The sequence below is a fragment of the Oncorhynchus gorbuscha genome, linkage group LG06, assembly GCF_021184085.1.
Source record: "Oncorhynchus gorbuscha isolate QuinsamMale2020 ecotype Even-year linkage group LG06, OgorEven_v1.0, whole genome shotgun sequence".
Taxonomy (NCBI): domain Eukaryota; kingdom Metazoa; phylum Chordata; class Actinopteri; order Salmoniformes; family Salmonidae; genus Oncorhynchus; species Oncorhynchus gorbuscha.
Window position 1 is genome coordinate 872,722 of NC_060178.1, and position 22,900 is coordinate 895,621.

At 44.2% G+C, this 22,900-nt stretch overlaps 1 protein-coding gene across 1 annotated transcript in view; it reads right to left on the reverse strand.

Moving 5' to 3' along the window:
* Positions 1 to 4,992: 4,992 nt before the first annotated feature.
* The window catches only part of lrrc61 (leucine rich repeat containing 61), a 164,175-nt gene continuing 146,267 nt past the window's right edge, over positions 4,993 to 22,900 (reverse strand). The window contains exons 10-13 of the mRNA XM_046352059.1: positions 10,771 to 10,836; positions 10,603 to 10,671; positions 8,832 to 8,957; positions 4,993 to 8,183 (exon numbers count right to left, since the gene is read on the reverse strand). Coding sequence (XP_046208015.1) covers positions 8,077 to 8,183; positions 8,832 to 8,957; positions 10,603 to 10,671; positions 10,771 to 10,836 — 368 coding nt within the window. The 3' untranslated portion in view covers positions 4,993 to 8,076. The remainder of the gene's footprint in view (positions 8,184 to 8,831; positions 8,958 to 10,602; positions 10,672 to 10,770; positions 10,837 to 22,900) is intronic.

Here is a 22,900-nt window from a genome sequence, read left to right on the forward strand (position 1 = left end):
AAAGATGGAGACTCATGATCAACCAGACTAAAACACAGATAATGTCTTGGTGGTAAAGATGGAGACTCATGATCAACCAGACTAAAACACAGATAATGTCTTGGTGTTAAAGAGACTCATGATTAACCAGACTAAAACACAGATAATGACTTGGTGTTAAAGATGGAGACTCATGATCAACCAGACTAAAACACAGATAATGACTCACAGGGAACCCTGTGAGTTGAGATGGAAGGCATGTATGGTGAGAATGTGGAATAGACTGTTGGATATCCCGACAGCCAGAATAGCTAGTAATGTTTTTCAATGGGATCTCTGCGTATTGAAACAGGTCAGATCAGGGTTATTGTCTCTGCATAGTGAAACAGGTCAGATCAGGGATATTGCCTCTGCATAGTGAAACAGGTCAGATCAGGGATATTGAAACAGGTCAGATCAGGGATATTGCCTCTGTGTATTGAAACAGGTCAGATCAGGGATATTGTCTCTGTGTATTGAAACAGGTCAGATCAGGGATATTGTCTCTGTGTATTGAAACAGGTCAGATCAGGGATATTGTCTCTGTGTATTGAAACAGGTCAGATCAGGGATATTTTCTCTGTGTATTGAAACAGGTCAGATCAGGGATATTGTCTCTGCGTATTGAAACAGGTCAGATCAGGGATATTGTCTCTGCGTATTGAAACAGGTCAGATCAGGGATATTGTCTCTGTGTATTGAAACAGGTCAGATCAGGGATATTGTCTCTGTGTATTGAAACAGGTCAGATCAGGGATATTGTCTCTGTGTATTGAAACAGGTCAGATCAGGGATATTGTCTCTGCGTATTGAAACAGGTCAGATCAGGGATATTGTCTCTGTGTATTGAAACAGGTCAGATCAGGGATATTGTCTCTGTGTATTGAAACAGGTCAGATCAGGGATATTTTCTCTGTGTATTGAAACAGGTCAGATCAGGGATATTGTCTCTGCGTATTGAAACAGGTCAGATCAGGGATATTGTCTCTGCATATTGAAACAGGTCAGATCAGGGATATTGCCTCTGCGTATTGAAACAGGTCAGATCAGGGATATTGCCTCTGCGTATTGAAACAGGTCAGATCCGGGATATTGCCTCTGTGTATTGAAACAGGTCAGATCAGGGATATTGTCTCTGCGTATTGAAACAGGTCAGATCAGGGATATTGAAACAGGTCAGATCAGGGATATTTCCTCTGCATATTGAAACAGGTCAGATCAGGGATATTGAAACAGGTCAGATCAGGGATATTGAAACAGGTCAGATCAGGGATATTGAAACAGGTCAGATCAGGGATATTGAAACAGGTCAGATCAGGGATATTGCCTCTGTGTATTGAAACAGGTCAGATCAGGGATATTTCATCTGCGTATTGAAACAGGTCGGTATTGTGGTGAAATGGAAGAGGAAAGCCTATGTAATTATTGTGACCTCAAAGAAATAGAGAATGAAACTCATTTTGTCCTCTACCCTTTCAACCCAATATACGCTTTGCTCTTATTCCAGAAAGCACACCAGATAGCCACATAATGCCAGGGTATGAGTGATGAGGAGACAGACCACCAGATAAACCCTGGAATATTGTGGCTGAGTGATGAGGAGACAGACCACCAGATGACCCTGGAATATTGTGGCTGAGTGATGAGGAGACAGACCACCAGCTATACCCTGGCATTATGTGGCTGAGTGATGAGACAGACCACCAGATGACCCTGGCATTATGTGGCTGAGTGATGAGGAGACAGACCACCAGCTATACCCTGGCATTATGTGGCTGAGTGATGAGGACACAGACCACCAGATGACCCTGGAATTATGGGGCTGAGTGATGAGGACACAGACCACCAGATGACCCTGGCATTATGGGGCTGAGAAACTGAAATATCTTTTGTCCATTGTGTACTTTCGTTTGCAGAATATTTATATAAGGCCTGGAATAAAAGAAAAGGGCTACCTATAATTATATTCTGTGGTAAATTGTGTGTGTATATAGATTGTGTATAGGCTTGTCTCCCACATTAATGTTCTTTGTGCCAGATTGGGTTCGAATGCCTTGCTTAATTTTTCTATCTGTAAATGTACAGTTGAAGTCAGAAGTTTACATACACTAAGTTGACTGTGCCTTTAAACAGCTTGGAAAATTCAAGAAAATTATGTCATGGCTTTAGAAGCTTGACACAATTTGAGTCAATTGGAGGTGTACCTGTGGATGTATTTCATGGCCTACCTTCAAACTCATTGCCTCTTTGCTTGACATCATGGAAAAATCAAAAGAAATCAGCCAAAACCTCAGAAAAAAATTGTAGACCTCCACAAGTCTGGTTCATCCTTGGGAGCAATTTCCAAACGCCTGAAGGTACCACGTTCATCTGTACAAACAATAGTATGCAAGTATAAACACCATACTGGAAATGCCCAACCCTGGTCTAGTGTGTCCGGGAGGATGCTGTTGATGTGAGCCATTTACCAGCCTTTCAAAGCACCTCATGGCTACCGACAAGAGTAATCATTTAGGTAGGTTACCTTCACTTCCTTGGACACAGGGACTATGGTGGTCTGCTTGAAACATGTAGGAATTACAGACTCGGTCTGGGAGAGGTCGAAAATGTCAGTGAAGACACTTGCCAGTTGGTCCAGGCATGCTTTGAGTATACGTCCTGGTAATCCATCTGGCCCTGTTGCTTTGTAAATGTTGACCTGTTTAAAGGTCTTGCTCACATCGGCTACTGAGAACATTATCACACAGCCGTCCAGGACAGCTGGCGCTCTCGTGTATGCTTCAGTGTTGCTTGCCTCGAAGCGAGCATAAAAGGAATTTAGCTCGTCTGGTAGGCTCGTGTTACTGGGCAGCTCCTGTCAGGGTTCCCCTTTGTAGTCCATAATAGTTTTCAAGCCCTGCCACATCCAACGAGCATCAGAGCCGGTGTAATAGGATTCAATTTTATTACTGTATTGACGCTTTGCTTGTTTGATGGTTCATCGGAGGGCATAACGGGATTTCTTATAAGCATCCGGATTAGTGTCCCACTCCTTGAAAGCGGCAGCTCTAGCTCTTTTTTTATTTTTTATTTATTTATTTGAGCTCAATGCGGATGTTGCCTGTAATCCATGGCTTCTGGTTGGGGTATGTATATACAGTCACTGTGGAGACGACGTCGTCAATGCACTTATTGATGAAGCCGATGACTGTGGTGCCAATGCCATTGGATGAATCCCAGAATATATTCCAGCATGTGCTAGCAAAACAGTCCTGTAGCGTAGCATCCGCGTCATCTGACCACTTCCACATTGAGCGAGTCACTGGTACTTCCTGCTTTAGTTTTTGCTTATAAGCAGGAATCAGGAGGATATAATTATGGTCAGATATGTCAATGTAAATTATATCATTATTATTATTATATTATATTATCAAATGGAGGGCAGGGAAGAGCTTTGTACGCGTCGCCGTGTGGAGTAAAGGTAGTCTAGCATTTTCTTTTCTTTGGTTGCACATGTGACATGCTGGTAGAAATGAGGTAAAACAGATTTAAGTTTCCCTGCATTAAAGTCCCTGGCCACTAGGAGCGCCGCCTCTGAATGAGCATTTTCTTGTTTGCTTAAGCCCTATACAGCTTGTTGAGTGCGGTCTTAGTGCCAGCATCGGTCTGTGGTGATAAATAGACGGTTACGAATAATTTAGATGAGAACTCTCTTGGTAGATATTGTGGTCTACAGCTTATACCTCGAGACTTGTTTAATATTAGACATCACAGCACCAGGTGATATTGACAAATAGACATCTCCAGCCCCCGTCTTACCAGACGTACATTCTGTTTTGCCGGTGCATGGAAAATCCCGCCAGCTCTATACTATCCGCGTCGTCGTTCACCCACGACTCGGTGAAACGTAAGACATTACAGTTAATGTCCCATTGGTAGGATGATCTTGCCCGTAGGTCATCGATACTAATTTCCAATGATTGTACGTCGGCCAATAGAACAGATGGCTTTGGGGGTCGTGCCAATAGGACAGATGGCTTTGGGGGTCGGCCAATAGGACAATGGCTTTGGGGGTCGGCCAATAGGACAGATGGCTTTGGGGGTCGGCCAATAGGACAGATGGCTTTGGGGGTCGGCCGATAGGACAGATGGCTTTGGGGGTCAGCCGATAGGACAGATGGCTTTGGGGGTCGGCCAATAGTACAGATGGCTTTGGGGGTCGGCCGATAGAACAGATGGCTTTGTGGGTCGGCCAATAGAACAGATGGCTTTGGGGGTCGGCCAATAGAACAGATGGCTTTGGGGGTCGGCCAATAGAACAGATGGCTTTGGGGGTCGGCCAATAGAACAGATGGCTTTGGGGGTCGGCCAATAGAACAGATGGCTTTGGGGTCAGCCAATAGAACAGATGGCTTTGGGGGTCGGCCAATAGAACAGATGGCTTTGGGGGTCGGCCAATAGAACAGATGGCTTTGGGGGTTGGCCAATAGAACAGATGGCTTTGGGGTTGGCCAATAGAACAGATGGCTTTGGGGGTTGGCCAATAGAACAGATGGCTTTGGGGGTTGGCCAATAGAACAGATGGCTTTGGGGGTTGGCCAATAGAACAGATGGCTTTGGGGGTTGGCCAATAGAACAGATGGCTTTGGGGGTTTTCTCAGAAGGCAGCCCAACCTCCACCCCCTTTTTCTCCATCTTTTCTTCACACAAATGATGGGGATCTGGGCCCGAGAATCAGATAAGGGATGGGTTTGTCAATTGGCGAGTCGACATAAACATAAAATGTCATTAATTCATACAGTATGAGAATTGAGAAACACCATTCTTCACCACAACAGTGCCAACTGAGCTAGTTAATAAGCAGGTTGTAGCTGTGTGTGTGTGTGTGTGTGTGTGTGTGTGTGTGTGTGTGAGAGAGAGAGAGAGACCACCTGACCCGTGAGTCTATCCAACAACCAAAAAAACTGCATGAATAAAAAGGTTTGGAACAAAACCAGCAATTCCGCCTGTTTATTAGTCATTTTAATGGCAGATAGTATTTTCCATGTACTGCTAGCGTTGGCCTTATTAACGGTAGCAAAACAAGTAGAAACAACTCAAACTGTGCAGAATTAATTCACTACATAAGCATCACTCCCAATGCCAGCATAATAAAACAAACACTTCACCATCAATGATGAAGTAGTGCAATATGGATAAGCTTTGATAATGTTGATAGTTTTAAACAATAGTAACAAGTTACTAAGTTGTATTGTAATAGCAGCATGGCTCAGCATCACTCAACACACAGCGCTGTGCATAGTGAGCACAGTAAACACCTTATGGCACCCAAGTGGTGTCAATATGGATCCACGTCTGCACCCATTGTCTTACGTCAGGTGGCGTCAATCCTACGCAATGGTCGTCCCTCAACCGACGATAAGCGGAATCATCGTTATCTGATGTAAGACAATGGGTCTGAACCCACAGAGTTGGTTGGAACTGGAGCCTGTAGGCTACTTAGCACTCAGGAGGGTAGACGTCTGTCTCTAGAGGGTCTGTCTGTAGAGGGTAGACGTCTGTCTGTAGAGGGTAGACGTCTGTCTGTAGAGGGTAGAGGTCTGTCTGTAGAGGTCTGTCTGTAGAGGGTAGAGGTCTGTAGAGGGTAGAGGTCTGTAGAGGGTAGAAGTCTGTAGAGGGTAGAAGTCTGTAGAGGGTAGAAGTCTGTAGAGGGTAGAAGTCTGTAGAGGGTAGAAGTCTGTAGAGGGTAGAAGTCTGTAGAGGGTAGAAGTCTGTAGTGGGTAGAAGTCTGTAGTGGGTAGAAGCCTGTAGAAGCCTGTAGAGGGTAGAAGCCTGTAGAAGCCTGTAGAGGGTAGAAGTCTGTAGAGGGCAGACGTCTGTAGAGGGTAGAAGTCTGTAGAAGTCTGTAGACATCTGTAGAGGGTAGAAGTCTGTAGAGGGTAGAAGCCTGTAGAAGCCTGAAGACATTACCTGTTTATTTCTCCCCAATTTCGTGGTTTCCAATTGGTAGGTAGTTTTGTCCCATCGCTGCAACTCCCATATGGAGAGGCGAAGGTTGAGAGTTGTGCGTCCCACGAAACACGACCCAGCCAAGCCACACTGCTTCTTGACACAACGCCCGCTTAACCCGGAAGCCAGCCGCACCAATGTTCTGTATACACCGTACACCTGGCAACCGTGTCAGGGGCCATGTGCCCGGCCCGCCACAGGAGTAACTAGAGCGCGATGGGAAATGTTAATCTTGGCCTGTCAAACCCTCTCCTAACCCAGATGACACTGGGCCAATTGTGTGCCGCCTCATGGGTCTCCCAGGAACTGGCCAGCCTGGGATCGAACCCAGGTCTCTAGTGACGCCTCAAAGACTGCGATGAAGTACCTTAGACCGCTGCGCCACTCGAGAGGCTCCCGCAAATTGATTTTAACAAAATTTATCTCCCAAAAAATGCTCCCCTCCATTGAATTTCAAAATCCCGATGTGGCCCTCGAGCCAAAAGGTTTGCCCACCCCTGCTATAGAGGGTAGGAGTCGGTAGTGCTAGCCTGTATGATCTGTAGGCTACACAGGCAGGTAAACTCTTAGAAAAAAACTGTTCCAAAAAAGTCCCAAAAAAGAACCCTTTTTGGTTCCAGGTAAAACCTTCTGTGGAAAGGGTACCACATGGAACCAAAAAGGGTTCTCCTATGGGGACAGCCGAAGAACCCTTTTCGGTTGTAGATAGCACCTTTTTTTCTAAGAGTCTAGGCTAGGCTACACTAGACCCAAGGGGGTAGGAGGCTTTACATTGGCTACACTAGACCCAAGGGGGTAGGAGGCTTACATTGGCTACACTAGACTAGACCCAAGGGGGTAGGAGGTGTTTCATTGGATACACTAGACCCAAGGGGGTAAGGAGGCTTTTCATTGGCTAAAGCAGGGACCCACGGGGGTAGGAGGCTTTACATTGGCTACACTAGACCCAAGGGGGTAGGAGGCTTTGCATTGGCTACACTAGACTAGACCCAAGGGGGTAGGAGGCTTTACGTTGGCTACACTAGACCCAAGGGGGTAGGAGGCTTTTCATTGGCTACACTAGACCCACGGGGGTAGGAGGCTTTACATTGGCTACACTAGACCCAAGGGGGTAGGAGGCTTTACATTGGCTACACTAGACTAGACCCAAGGGGGTAGGAGGCTTTACATTGGCTACACTAGACTAGACCCAAGGGGGCAGGAGGCTTTACATTGGCTAGACTAGACCCAAGGGGGTAGGAGGCTTTACGTTGGCTACACTAGACCCAAGGGGGTAGGAGGCTTTACATTGGCTAAAGCAGGGACCCACGGGGGTAGGAGGCTTTACATTGGCTAAAGCAGGGACCCACGGGGGTAGGAGGCTTTACATTGGCTACACTAGACCCAAGGGGGTAGGAGGCTTTGCATTGGCTACACTAGACTAGACCCAAGGGGGTAGGAGGCTTTACGTTGGCTACACTAGACCCAAGGGGGTAGGAGGCTTTACATTGGCTACACTAGACCCAAGGGGGTAGGAGGCTTTACATTGGCTACACTAGACTAGACCCAAGGGGGCAGGAGGCTTTACATTGGCTACACTAGACTAGACCCAAGGGGGCAGGAGGCTTTACATTGGCTACACTAGACTAGACCCAAGGGGGCAGGAGGCTTTACATTGGCTAGACTAGACCCAAGGGGGTAGGAGGCTTTACATTGGCTAGACTAGACCCAAGGGGGTAGGAGGCTTTACGTTGGCTACACTAGACCCAAGGGGGTAGGAGGCTTTACATTGGCTACACTAGACTAGACCCAAGGGGGTAGGAGGCTTTACATTGGCTACACTAGACCCAAGGGGGTAGGAGGCTTTGCATTGGCTACACTAGACCCAAGGGTAGTTATATATCCTCTAGGTGTCACTATGCAGCACTGTCTGCAACGTAATGCTGAGCATGTCAAGGTTCTGGCACTGGGTCAAGCATTCGGATATAAATCAGCATCATTAATACATGAAGCCATGACATAGTTTCATGTAAGTAACACATATCACACAAACACACTTCACAATCAATGTTGCCTGTTGTAAACCACATTTTAAACAGAGTACTGCTTTGGCTGGTTCTTGAGGCTCAGAGATCTCTCTGTCTGTGAGATGACGTGTGTCGCTCTGTTGTTCAGCAGTCTGCATTCATGAAGGACGTCTGTAGAGAGATCAAAATCAGTGGTTAAGTTACATTTTCTCCAAGATTGTCAAACCCTAAAAATCAGGCGTTAGAAAAATGGGAAGCTAGACAAATTTACAGTATTGTATTAGTCCACATACAGTCCCATACAGAGGCATATGAACCGGTGGGTACCACTTTAATGTCTCTGTGTGCAGTATGATGGAAGCAGTTTAGCGAGCCAATGCTACTTAGCTACTTCCTTCAAAACTGCAAGCAGACACATGTGGTTTCCAGGAAGTGATCTGCCTCTGGGGATAAAAAGGGCCTCCAACGTCCTGAAGTATCCGCTAAACATTTAGCAGACACATGTGGTTTCCAGGAAGTGATCTGCCTCTGGTGATAAAAAGGGCCTCCAACGTCCTGAAGTATCCGCTAAACATTTAGCAGACACATACATGTGGTTTCCAGGAAGTGATCTGCCTCTGGGGATAAGAAGGGCCTCCAACGTCCTGAAGTATCCGCTAAACATTTAGCAGACACATGTGGTTTCCAGGAAGTGATCTGCCTCTGGTGATAAAAAGGGCCTCCAACGTCCTGAAGTATCCGCTAAACATTTAGCAGACACTCGTATCCAGAATGAGTGCATACATTTTTCATAATAACATAGTATGGATTCATTCTTACCATTGAACTGTTTGTAGGCCTCGTCTATAATGGCGTTGCTGGATCTCTTGATTTCCCAGAAGTCGTTGTCGACCCAGGGCTTACAGCCAGGCAGCTCTGGTAACTGGCCATTCCTATAGAAACCAGCTGAACAGGGGACATAAGAGGACGTTCTGGGTCAAACACTGTTGTACCGTTTTCAAATATACAGGGCCTTCAGAAAGGAATCACACCCCTTGACTTTTTCCACATTTTGTTGTGTTTCAGCCTGAATGTTTTAATATGTTTAATATGATTTTTGAATGACTACCTCATCTCTGTACACCACACACAATTATCTGTAAGGTCCCTCAGTTGAGCTGTGAATTTCAAACACAAATTCAAACACAAAGACCAGGAAGGTTTTCCAATGCCTCGCAAAGAAGGGCACCTATTGGTAGATGGGTAAAAAAATAAAATGTAGACATTGAATATCACTTTGAGCAGTGAAGTTATTAATTACACTTTGGATGGTGTATCAATACACCCAGTCACTACAAAGATACAGGCGTCCTTCCTTATTCAGTTGCCAGAGGGGAAGGAAACCGCTCAGGGATTTTACCATGAGGTCAATGGTGACTTTAAAACAGTAACAGAGTTTAATGGCTGTGATGGGAGAAAACTGAGGATGGATCAACAACTTTGTAGTTACTCCACAATACTAACCTAAATGACAGAGTGAAATGAAGGAAGCCTGTACAGAATAAAAAATATTCCAAAACATGCATCCTGTTTACAATAACGCACTAAAGTAAATACTGCCAAAAATGTGTCAAAGCAATTGACTTTTTGTTCTGAATACAGTGTTTTGTTTGGGGCAAATCCAATACATTACTGAGTACCACTCCTCATAAATCATGTTATGGGTATGCTTGTAATCATTAAGAACTGGGGAGTTTTTGAGGATAAGAAAGAAACGGAATGGAGCAAAGCACAGGCAAAATCCTAGAGTAAAACCCTGCTCAGTCTGCTTTCCACCAGACACTTGGAGATTAATTCACCTTTCAGCAGGAAAAATGTTCAATGAAAAATGTTCAAAAATATTGTACAATCCAGGTGTGCAATGCTCTTAGACTTACCCAGAAAGACTCACAGCTGTAATCACGGTCAAAGGTGATTCTAACATGTATTGACTCAGGGGTGTGAATACTTATGTAAATTAGATATGTATTTTATTTTCAATACATTTGCTAAAATTCTATTGTGTGTATATGGGTGAGAAAAAAAGTATATTTAATAAACTTTGAATTGAGGCTGTAACAACAACATGTGGAATAGGTCGAGGGGTATGAGAACTTCTCGAAGGAACTACCTTCAGCAAGGAGCATATGTTCACTCCATTTCAATATCTGAGTGGTTTTATTCATTTCACCTTTATTTATCTAGGCAAGTCAGTTAAGAACTAATTCTTCTTTACAATTAAGGCCTAGTAAAAGGCAAAAGGCCTCCTGCAGGGACGGGGGCTGGGATTAAACATAAAAATATAGGACAAAACACATAACAAGAGAGACAACACTACATAAAGAGAGACCTAAGACAACACAGCATGGCAGCAACACAACATGGTAGCAACACAGCATGGTGTAAACATTGGGCACAGACAACAGCACAAAGGCGTAGAGGTAGGTAGAGACAACAACACATTTGGCTTCTCAAAAGTGTAATCTCAGATCGAGTCAAAGAGATGCAAATATACAATGACCTTCTCTGTTCTGAAAATGTCTCATAGTTTCAAGCTAATTGAAATAAATACCTTTGATAGTTTCATCAATGTCTTTGCATAATTTATATAAATCACTCCCACGTCCAACCACTCTTTCACCTAAAACAGAGCATTGAAGAGAACAGATCACTGTTACTTGACAAGCAATATAGTATAAAACCTTTAATGAAACATGTTATTAAAATAAAAATGTCTCACCATCCAACACTCTGATGTTTGGGAACATCTCCAGGAGAATGTTTCTGTAGGACGAGTTCTTACAAACTAAAAACATAATCAGATGTCAGTCTATAAACCCAACCAGATGATGTCAGTCTATAAACAGAACCAGAGGATGTCAGTCTATAAACAGAACCAGAGGATGTCAGTCTATAAACCCGACCAGATGACGTCAGTCTATAAACCCGACCAGATGATGTCACTCTATAAACAGAACCAGATGATGTCAGTCTATAAACCCGACCAGATGACGTCAGTCTATAAACCCGACCAGATGATGTCAGTCTATAAACCCGACCAGAAGATGTCAGTCTATAAACCCGACCAGATGACGTCAGTCTATAAACCCGACCAGATGATGTCAATCTATAAACCCAACCAGATGATGTCAGTCTATAAACCCTACCAGATGATGTCAGTCTATAAACCCTACCAGATGATGTCAGTCTATAAACCCTACCAGAGGATGTCAGTCTATAAACCCTACCAGAGGATGTCAGTCTATAAACCCGACCAGATGTTGTCAGTCTATAAACTCGACCAGGGGATGTCAGTCTATAAACCCGACCAGATGATGTCAGTCTATAAACAGAACCAGATGATGTCAGTCTATAAACCCTACCAGATGATGTCAGTCTATAAACCCGACCAGATGACGTCAGTCTATAAACAGAACCAGATGATGTCAGTCTACAAACCCGACCAGATGATGTCACTCTATAAACAGGACCAGATGATGTCAGTCTATAAACCCGACCAGATGACGTCAGTCTATAAACCCGACCAGATGACGTCAGTCTATAAACCCAACCAGATGATGTCAGTCTATAAACCCAACCAGATGATGTCAGTCTATAAACCCTACCAGATGATGTCAGTCTATAAACCCGACCAGGGGATGTCAGTCTATAAACCCGACCAGATGATGTCAGTCTATAAACCCGACCAGATGATGTCAGTCTATAAACGCGACCAGATGATGTCAGTCTATAAACCCGACCAGATGATGTCAGAATCTAAACAAAACCAGATGATGTCACTCTATAAACAGAACCAGATGATGTCAGTCTATAAACAGAACCAGAGGATGTCAGTCTATAAACGCGACCAGATGATGTCAGAATCTAAACAGAACCAGATTATTTCAGTCTATAAACGCGACCAGATGATGTCAGTCTATAAACGCGACAAGATGATGTCAGTCTATAAACCCAACCAGATGATGTCAGTCTATAAATCCGACCAGATGATGTCAGTCTATAAACCCGACCAGATGATGTCAGTCTATAAACCCGACCAGATGATGTCAGTATATAAACCCGACCAGATGATGTCAGTCTATAAACCCGACCAGATGATGTCAGTCTATAAACAGAACCAGATGATGTCAGTCTATAAACCCGACCAGATGATGTCAGTCTATAAACAGAACCAGATGATGTCAGTCTATAAACCCGACCAGATGATGTCAGTCTATAAACAGAACCAGATGATGTCAGTCTATAAACGCGACCAGATGATGTCAGTCTACAAACGCGACCAGATGATGTCAGTCTACAAACCCGACCAGATGATGTCAGTCTACAAACCCGACCAGATGATGTCACTCTAAACAGGACCAAATGATGTCACTCTAAACAGGACCAAATGATGTCACTCTAAACAGGACCAAATGATGTCAGTCTATAAACAAGACCAGATGATGTCAGTCTATAAACAGAACCAGATGATGTAAGTCTATAAACAGAACCAGAGGATGTCAGTCTATAAACGCGACCAGATGATGTCAGAATCTAAACAAAACCAGATGACGTCAGTCTATAAACGCGACCAGATGATGTCAGTCTATAAACGCGACCAGATGATGTCAGTCTATAAACAGAACCAGATGATGTCAGTCTATAAACCCGACCAGATGATGTCAGTCTATAAACAGAACCAGATGATGTCAGTCTATAAACGCGACCAGATGATGTCAGTCTACAAACGCGACCAGATGATGTCAGTCTACAAACCCGACCAGATGATGTCAGTCTACAAACCCGACCAGATGATGTCAGCCTACAAACCCGACCAGATGATGTCACTCTAAACAGCACCAAATGATGTCACTCTAAACAGGACCAAATGATGTCACTCTAAACAGGACCAAATGATGTCAGTCTATAAACAAGACCAGATGATGTCAGTCTATAAACAGAACCAGATGATGTAAGTCTATAAACAGAACCAGAGGATGTCAGTCTATAAACGCGACCAGATGATGTCAGAATCTAAACAAAACCAGATGACGTCAGTCTATAAACAGGACCAGATGATGTCAGTCTATAAACAGGACCAGATGATGTCAGTCTATAAACGCGACCAGATGATGTCAGTCTATAAACGCGACCAGATGATGTCAGTCTATAAACCCGACCAGATGATGTCAGTCTATAAACCCGACCAGAGGATGTCAGTCTATAAACCCGACCAGAGGATGTCAGTCTATAAACCCGACCAGAGGATGTCAGTCTATAAACCCGACCAGAGGATGTCAGTCTATAAACCCGACCAGAGGATGTCAGTCTATAAACCCGACCAGATGATGTCAGTCTGTAAACCCGACCAGATGTCAGTCTATAAACCCGACCAGGGGATGTCAGTCTATAAACCCTACCAGAGGATGTCAGTCTATAAACCCGACCAGATGATGTCAGTCTATAAACCCGACCAGATGATGTCAGTCTATAAACCCTACCAGATGATGTCAGTCTATAAACCCTACCAGATGATGTCAGTCTATAAACCCTACCAGATGATGTCAGTCTATAAACAGAACCAGATGATGTCAGTCTATAAACCCGACCAGATGATGTCAGTCTATAAACAGAACCAGATGATGTCAGTCTATAAACGCGACCAGATGATGTCAGTCTATAAACAGAACCAGATGATGTCAGTCTATAAACAGAACCAGATGATGTCAGTCTATAAACCCGACCAGATGATGTCACTCTATAAACAGGACCAGATGATGTCAGTCTATAAACCCGACCAGATGATGTCACTCTATAAACAGGACCAGATGACGTCAGTCTATAAACCCTACCAGATGATGTCAGTCTATAATCCCTACCAGATGATGGCAGTCTATAATCCCTACCAGATGATGTCAGTCTATAAACCCGAGCAGATGATGTCAGTCTATAAACGCGACCAGATGATGTCAGTCTATAAACGCGACCAGATGATGTCAGCATCTAAACGCGACCAGATGATGTCAGGATCTAAACGCGACCAGATGATGTCAGGAACTAAACGCGACCAGATGATGTCAGGAACTAAACGCGACCAGATGATGTCAGGATCTAAACGCGACCAGATGATGTCAGGATCTAAACGCGACCAGATGTCAGTCTATAAACCCAACCAGATGATGTCAGTCTATAAACCCAACCAGATGATGTCAGTCTATAAACCCAACCAGATGATGTCAGTCTATAAACCCAACCAGATGATGTCAGGATCTAAACAGAACCAGATGATGTCAGGATCTAAACAGAACCAGATGATGTCAGGATCTAAACAGAACCAGATGATGTCAGTCTATAAACAGAACCAGATGATGTCAGTCTATAAATGCGACCAGATGATGTCAGTCTATAAACGCGACCAGATGATGTCAGTCTATAAACCCGACCAGATGATGTCAGTATCTAAAGAGAACCAGATGATGTCAGTCTATAAACCCAACCAGATGATGTCAGTCTATAAACGTGACCAGATGATGTCAGTCTATAAACCCGACCAGATGATGTCAGTATCTAAAGAGAACCAGATGATGTCAGTCTATAAACCCGACCAGATGATGTCAGTCTATAAACCCGACCAGATGATGTCAGTCTATAAACCGAACCAGATGATGTCAGTCTATAAACCCGACCAGATGATGTCACTCTATAAACCCGACCAGATGATGTCAGTCTATAAACCGAACCAGATGTCATTCTATAAACCGGACCAGATGTCAGTCTATAAACCCGACCAGATGATGTCAGTCTATAAACCCGACCAGATGATGTCAGTCTATAAACCCGATCAGATGATGTCAGTCTATAAACCCGACCAGATGATGTCAGTCTATAAACCCGACCAGATGATGTCAGTCTCTAAACCCGACCAGATGATGTCAGTCTCTAAACCCGACCAGATGATGTCAGTCTAAACCCGACCAGATGATGTCAGTCTATAAACAGAACCAGATGATGTCAGTCTATAAACAGAACCAGATGATGTCAGTCTATAAACCCGACCAGATGATGTCACTCTATAAACAGGACCAGATGATGTCAGTCTATAAACCCGACCAGATGATGTCACTCTATAAACAGGACCAGATGACGTCAGTCTATAAACCCTACCAGATGATGTCAGTCTATAATCCCTACCAGATGATGGCAGTCTATAATCCCTACCAGATGATGTCAGTCTATAAACCCGAGCAGATGATGTCAGTCTATAAACGCGACCAGATGATGTCAGTCTATAAACGCGACCAGATGATGTCAGCATCTAAACGCGACCAGATGATGTCAGGATCTAAACGCGACCAGATGATGTCAGGAACTAAACGCGACCAGATGATGTCAGGAACTAAACGCGACCAGATGATGTCAGGATCTAAACGCGACCAGATGATGTCAGGATCTAAACGCGACCAGATGTCAGTCTATAAACCCAACCAGATGATGTCAGTCTATAAACCCAACCAGATGATGTCAGTCTATAAACCCAACCAGATGATGTCAGTCTATAAACCCAACCAGATGATGTCAGGATCTAAACAGAACCAGATGATGTCAGGATCTAAACAGAACCAGATGATGTCAGGATCTAAACAGAACCAGATGATGTCAGTCTATAAACAGAACCAGATGATGTCAGTCTATAAATGCGACCAGATGATGTCAGTCTATAAACGCGACCAGATGATGTCAGTCTATAAACCCGACCAGATGATGTCAGTATCTAAAGAGAACCAGATGATGTCAGTCTATAAACCCAACCAGATGATGTCAGTCTATAAACGTGACCAGATGATGTCAGTCTATAAACCCGACCAGATGATGTCAGTATCTAAAGAGAACCAGATGATGTCAGTCTATAAACCCGACCAGATGATGTCAGTCTATAAACCCGACCAGATGATGTCAGTCTATAAACCGAACCAGATGATGTCAGTCTATAAACCCGACCAGATGATGTCACTCTATAAACCCGACCAGATGATGTCAGTCTATAAACCGAACCAGATGTCATTCTATAAACCGGACCAGATGTCAGTCTATAAACCCGACCAGATGATGTCAGTCTATAAACCCGACCAGATGATGTCAGTCTATAAACCCGACCAGATGATGTCAGTCTATAAACCCGACCAGATGATGTCAGTCTATAAACCCGACCAGATGATGTCAGTCTCTAAACCCGACCAGATGATGTCAGTCTAAACCCGACCAGATGATGTCAGTCTATAAACCCGACCAGATGATGTCAGTCTATAAACCCGACCAGATGATGTCAGTCTATAAACCCGACCGGATGATGTCAGTCTATAAACCCGACCGGATGATGTCAGTCTATAAACCCGACCGGATGATGTCAGTCTATAAACCCGACCGGATGATGTCAGTCTATAAACCCGACCGGATGATGTCAGTCTATAAACCCGACCGGATGATGTCAGTCTATAAACCCGACCGGATGATGTCAGTCTATAAACCCGACCGGATGATGTCAGTCTATAAACCCGACCGGATGATGTCAGTCTATAAACCCGACCGGATGATCTATAAACCCGTGATGTCAGTCTATAAACCCGACCAGATGATGTCAGTCTATAAACCCGACCAGATGATGTCAGTCTATAAACCCGACCAGATGATGTCAGTCTATAAACCCGACCAGATGATGTCAGTCTATAAACGCGACCAGATGATGTCAGTCTATAAACGCGACCAGATGATGTCAGTCTATAAACGCGACCAGATGATGTCAGTCTATAAACGCGACCAGATGATGTCAGTCTATAAACCCGAGCAGATGATGTCAGTCTATAAACGCGACCAGATGATGTCAGCATCTAAACGCGACCAGATGATGTCAGGATCTAAACGCGACCAGATGATGTCAGGGACTAAACGCGACCAGATGATGTCAGTCTATAAACGCGACCAGATGATGTCAGGATCTAAACGCGACCAGATGATGTCAGGATCTAAACGCGACCAGATGTCAGTCTATAAACCCAACCAGATGATGTCAGTCTATAAACCCAACCAGATGATGTCAGTCTATAAACCCAACCAGATGATGTCAGTCTATAAACCCAACCAGATTATGTCAGTCTATAAACCCAACCAGATGATGTCAGTCTATAAACCCAACCAGATGATGTCAGGATCTAAACAGAACCAGATGATGTCAGGATCTAAACAGAACCAGATGATGTCAGTCTATAAACAGAACCAGATGATGTCAGTCTATAAATGCGACCAGATGATGTCAGTCTATAAACGCGACCAGATGATGTCAGTCTATAAACCCGACCAGATGATGTCAGTATCTAAAGAGAACCAGATGATGTCAGTCTATAAACCCAACCAGATGATGTCAGTCTATAAACGTGACCAGATGATGTCAGTCTATAAACCCGACCAGATGATGTCAGTATCTAAAGAGAACCAGATGATGTCAGTCTATAAACCCGACCAGATGATGTCAGTCTATAAACCCGACCAGATGATGTCAGTCTATAAACAGAACCAGATGATGTCAGTCTATAAACCCGACCAGATGATGTCACTCTATAAACCCGACCAGATGATGTCAGTCTATAAACCGAACCAGCTGTCATTCTATAAACCGGACCAGATGTCAGTCTATAAACCCGACCAGATGTCAGTCTATAAACCCGACCAGATGATGTCAGTCTATAAACCCGACCAGATGATGTCAGTCTATAAACCCGACCAGATGATGTCAGTCTAAACCCGACCAGATGATGTCAGTCTATAAACCCGACCAGATGATGTCAGTCTAAACCCGACCAGATGATGTCAGTCTATAAACCCGACCGGATGATGTCAGTCTATAAACCCGACCGGATGATGTCAGTCTATAAACCCGACCGGATGATGTCAGTCTATAAACCCAACCAGATGATGTCAGTCTATAAACGTGACCAGATGATGTCAGTCTATAAACCCGACCAGATGATGTCAGTATCTAAAGAGAACCAGATGATGTCAGTCTATAAACCCGACCAGATGATGTCAGTCTATAAACCCGACCAGATGATATCAGTCTATAAACCGAACCAGATGATGTCAGTCTATAAACCCGACCAGATGATGTCACTCTATAAACCCGACCAGATGATGTCAGTCTATAAACCGAACCAGATGTCATTCTATAAACCGGACCAGATGTCAGTCTATAAACCCGACCAGATGATGTCAGTCTATAAACCCGACCAGATGATGTCAGTCTATAAACCCGACCAGATGATGTCAGTCTATAAACCCGACCAGATGATGTCAGTCTCTAAACCCGACCAGATGATGTCAGTCTAAACCCGACCAGATGATGTCAGTCTATAAACCCGACCAGATGATGTCAGTCTAAACCCGACCAGATGATGTCAGTCTATAAACCCGACCGGATGATGTCAGTCTATAAACCCGACCGGATGATGTCAGTCTATAAACCCGACCGGATGATGTCAGTCTATAAACCCGACCGGATGATGTCAGTCTATAAACCCGACCGGATGATGTCAGTCTATAAACCCGACCGGATGATGTCAGTCTATAAACCCGACCGGATGATGTCAGTCTATAAACCCGACCGGATGATGTCAGTCTATAAACCCGACCGGATGATGTCAGTCTATAAACCCGACCGGATGATGTCAGTCTATAAACCCGACCGGATGATGTCAGTCTATAAACCCGACCGGATGATGTCAGTCTATAAACCCGACCGGATGATGTCAGTCTATAAACCCGACCAGATGATGTCAGTCTATAAACCCGACCAGATGATGTCAGTCTATAAACCCGACCAGATGATGTCAGTCTATAAACGCGACCAGATGATGTCAGTCTATAAACGCGACCAGATGATGTCAGTCTATAAACGCGACCAGATGATGTCAGTCTATAAACGCGACCAGATGATGTCAGTCTATAAACCCGAGCAGATGATGTCAGTCTATAAACGCGACCAGATGATGTCAGCATCTAAACGCGACCAGATGATGTCAGCATCTAAACGCGACCAGATGATGTCAGGATCTAAACGCGACCAGATGATGTCAGGGACTAAACGCGACCAGATGATGTCAGGGACTAAACGCGACCAGATGATGTCAGTCTATAAACGCGACCAGATGATGTCAGGATCTAAACGCGACCAGATGATGTCAGGATCTAAACGCGACCAGATGTCAGTCTATAAACCCAACCAGATGATGTCAGTCTATAAACCCAACCAGATGATGTCAGTCTATAAACCCAACCAGATGATGTCAGTCTATAAACCCAACCAGATTATGTCAGTCTATAAACCCAACCAGATGATGTCAGTCTATAAACCCAACCAGATGATGTCAGGATCTAAACAGAACCAGATGATGTCAGGATCTAAACAGAACCAGATGATGTCAGTCTATAAACAGAACCAGATGATGTCAGTCTATAAATGCGACCAGATGATGTCAGTCTATAAACGCGACCAGATGATGTCAGTCTATAAACCCGACCAGATGATGTCAGTATCTAAAGAGAACCAGATGATGTCAGTCTATAAACCCAACCAGATGATGTCAGTCTATAAACGTGACCAGATGATGTCAGTCTATAAACCCGACCAGATGATGTCAGTATCTAAAGAGAACCAGATGATGTCAGTCTATAAACCCGACCAGATGATGTCAGTCTATAAACCCGACCAGATGATGTCAGTCTATAAACAGAACCAGATGATGTCAGTCTATAAACCCGACCAGATGATGTCACTCTATAAACCCGACCAGATGATGTCAGTCTATAAACCGAACCAGCTGTCATTCTATAAACCGGACCAGATGTCAGTCTATAAACCCGACCAGATGTCAGTCTATAAACCCGACCAGATGATGTCAGTCTATAAACCCGACCAGATGATGTCAGTCTATAAACCCGACCAGATGATGTCAGTCTAAACCCGACCAGATGATGTCAGTCTATAAACCCGACCAGATGATGTCAGTCTAAACCCGACCAGATGATGTCAGTCTATAAACCCGACCGGATGATGTCAGTCTATAAACCCGACCGGATGATGTCAGTCTATAAACCCGACCGGATGATGTCAGTCTATAAACCCGACCGGATGATGTCAGTCTATAAACCCGACCGGATGATGTCAGTCTATAAACCCGACCGGATGATGTCAGTCTATAAACCCGACCGGATGATGTCAGTCTATAAACCCGACCGGATGATGTCAGTCTATAAACCCGACCGGATGATGTCAGTCTATAAACCCGACCAGATGATGTCAGTCTATAAACCCGACCAGATGATGTCAGTCTATAAACCCGACCAGATGATGTCAGTCTATAAACCCGACCAGATGATGTCAGGATCTAAACAGAACCAGATGATGTCAGGATCTAAACAGAACCAGATGATGTCAGTCTATAAACAGAACCAGATGATGTCAGTCTATAAATGCGACCAGATGATGTCAGTCTATAAACGCGACCAGATGATGTCAGTCTATAAACCCGACCAGATGATGTCAGTATCTAAAGAGAACCAGATGATGTCAGTCTATAAACCCAACCAGATGATGTCAGTCTATAAACGTGACCAGATGATGTCAGTCTATAAACCCGACCAGATGATGTCAGTATCTAAAGAGAACCAGATGATGTCAGTCTATAAACCCGACCAGATGATGTCAGTCTATAAACCCGACCAGATGATGTCAGTCTATAAACAGAACCAGATGATATCAGTCTACAAACCCGACCAGATGATGTCACTCTATAAACCCGACCAGATGATGTCAGTCTATAAACCGAACCAGATGTCATTCTATAAACCGGACCAGATGTCAGTCTATAAACCCGACCAGATGTCAGTCTATAAACCCGACCAGATGATGTCAGTCTATAAACCCGACCAGATGATGTCAGTCTATAAACCCGACCAGATGATGTCAGTCTCTAAACCCGACCAGATGATGTCAGTCTAAACCCGACCAGATGATGTCAGTCTATAAACCCGACCAGATGATGTCAGTCTAAACCCGACCAGATGATGTCAGTCTATAAACCCGACCGGATGATGTCAGTCTATAAACCCGACCGGATGATGTCAGTCTATAAACCCGACCGGATGATGTCAGTCTATAAACCCGACCGGATGATGTCAGTCTATAAACCCGACCGGATGATGTCAGTCTATAAACCCGACCGGATGATGTCAGTCTATAAACCCGACCGGATGATGTCAGTCTATAAACCCGACCGGATGATGTCAGTCTATAAACCCGACCAGATGATGTCAGTCTATAAACCCGACCAGATGATGTCAGTCTATAAACCCGACCAGATGATGTCAGTCTATAAACCCGACCAGATGATGTCAGTCTATAAACCCGACCAGATGATGTCAGTCTATAAACCCGACCAGATGATGTCAGTCTATAAACCCGACCAGATGATGTCAGTCTATAAACGCGACCAGATGATGTCAGTCTATAAACGCGACCAGATGATGTCAGTCTATAAACCCGAGCAGATGATGTCAGTCTATAAACGCGACCAGATGATGTCAGCATCTAAACGCGACCAGATGATGTCAGGATCTAAACGCGACCAGATGATGTCAGGAACTAAACGCGACCAGATGATGTCAGTCTATAAACGCGACCAGATGATGTCAGGATCTAAACGCGACCAGATGATGTCAGGATCTAAACGCGACCAGATGTCAGTCTATAAACCCAACCAGATGATGTCAGTCTATAAACCCAACAAGATGATGTCAGTCTATAAACCCAACCAGATGATGTCAGTCTATAAACCCAACCAGATGATGTCAGTCTATAAACCCAACCAGATGATGTCAGGATCTAAACAGAACCAGATGATGTCAGGATCTAAACAGAACCAGATGATGTCAGTCTATAAACAGAACCAGATGATGTCAGTCTATAAATGCGACCAGATGATGTCAGTCTATAAACGCGACCAGATGATGTCAGTCTATAAACCCGACCAGATGATGTCAGTATCTAAAGAGAACCAGATGATGTCAGTCTATAAACCCAACCAGATGATGTCAGTCTATAAACGTGACCAGATGATGTCAGTCTATAAACCCGACCAGATGATGTCAGTCTATAAACAGAACCAGATGATGTCAGTATCTAAAGAGAACCAGATGATGTCAGTCTATAAACCCGACCAGATGATGTCAGTCTATAAACCCGACCAGATGATGTCAGTCTATAAACAGAACCAGATGATGTCAGTCTATAAACCCGACCAGATGATGTCACTCTATAAACCCGACCAGATGATGTCAGTCTATAAACCGAACCAGATGTCAGTCTATAAACCCGACCAGATGTCAGTCTATAAACCCGACCAGATGATGTCAGTCTATAAACCCGACCAGATGATGTCAGTCTCTAAACCCGACCAGATGATGTCAGTCTCTAAACCCGACCAGATGATGTCAGTCTAAACCCGACCAGATGATGTCAGTCTAAACCCGACCAGATGATGTCAGTCTATAAACCCGACCAGATGATGTCAGTCTATAAACCCGACCAGATGATGTCAGTCTATAAACCCGACCGGATGATGTCAGTCTATAAACCCGACCGGATGATGTCAGTCTATAAACCCGACCGGATGATGTCAGTCTATAAACCCGACCGGATGATGTCAGTCTATAAACCCGACCGGATGATGTCAGTCTATAAACGCGACCAGATGATGTCAGTCTATAAACGCGACCAGATGATGTCAGTCTATAAACGAGACCAGATGATGTCAGTCTATAAA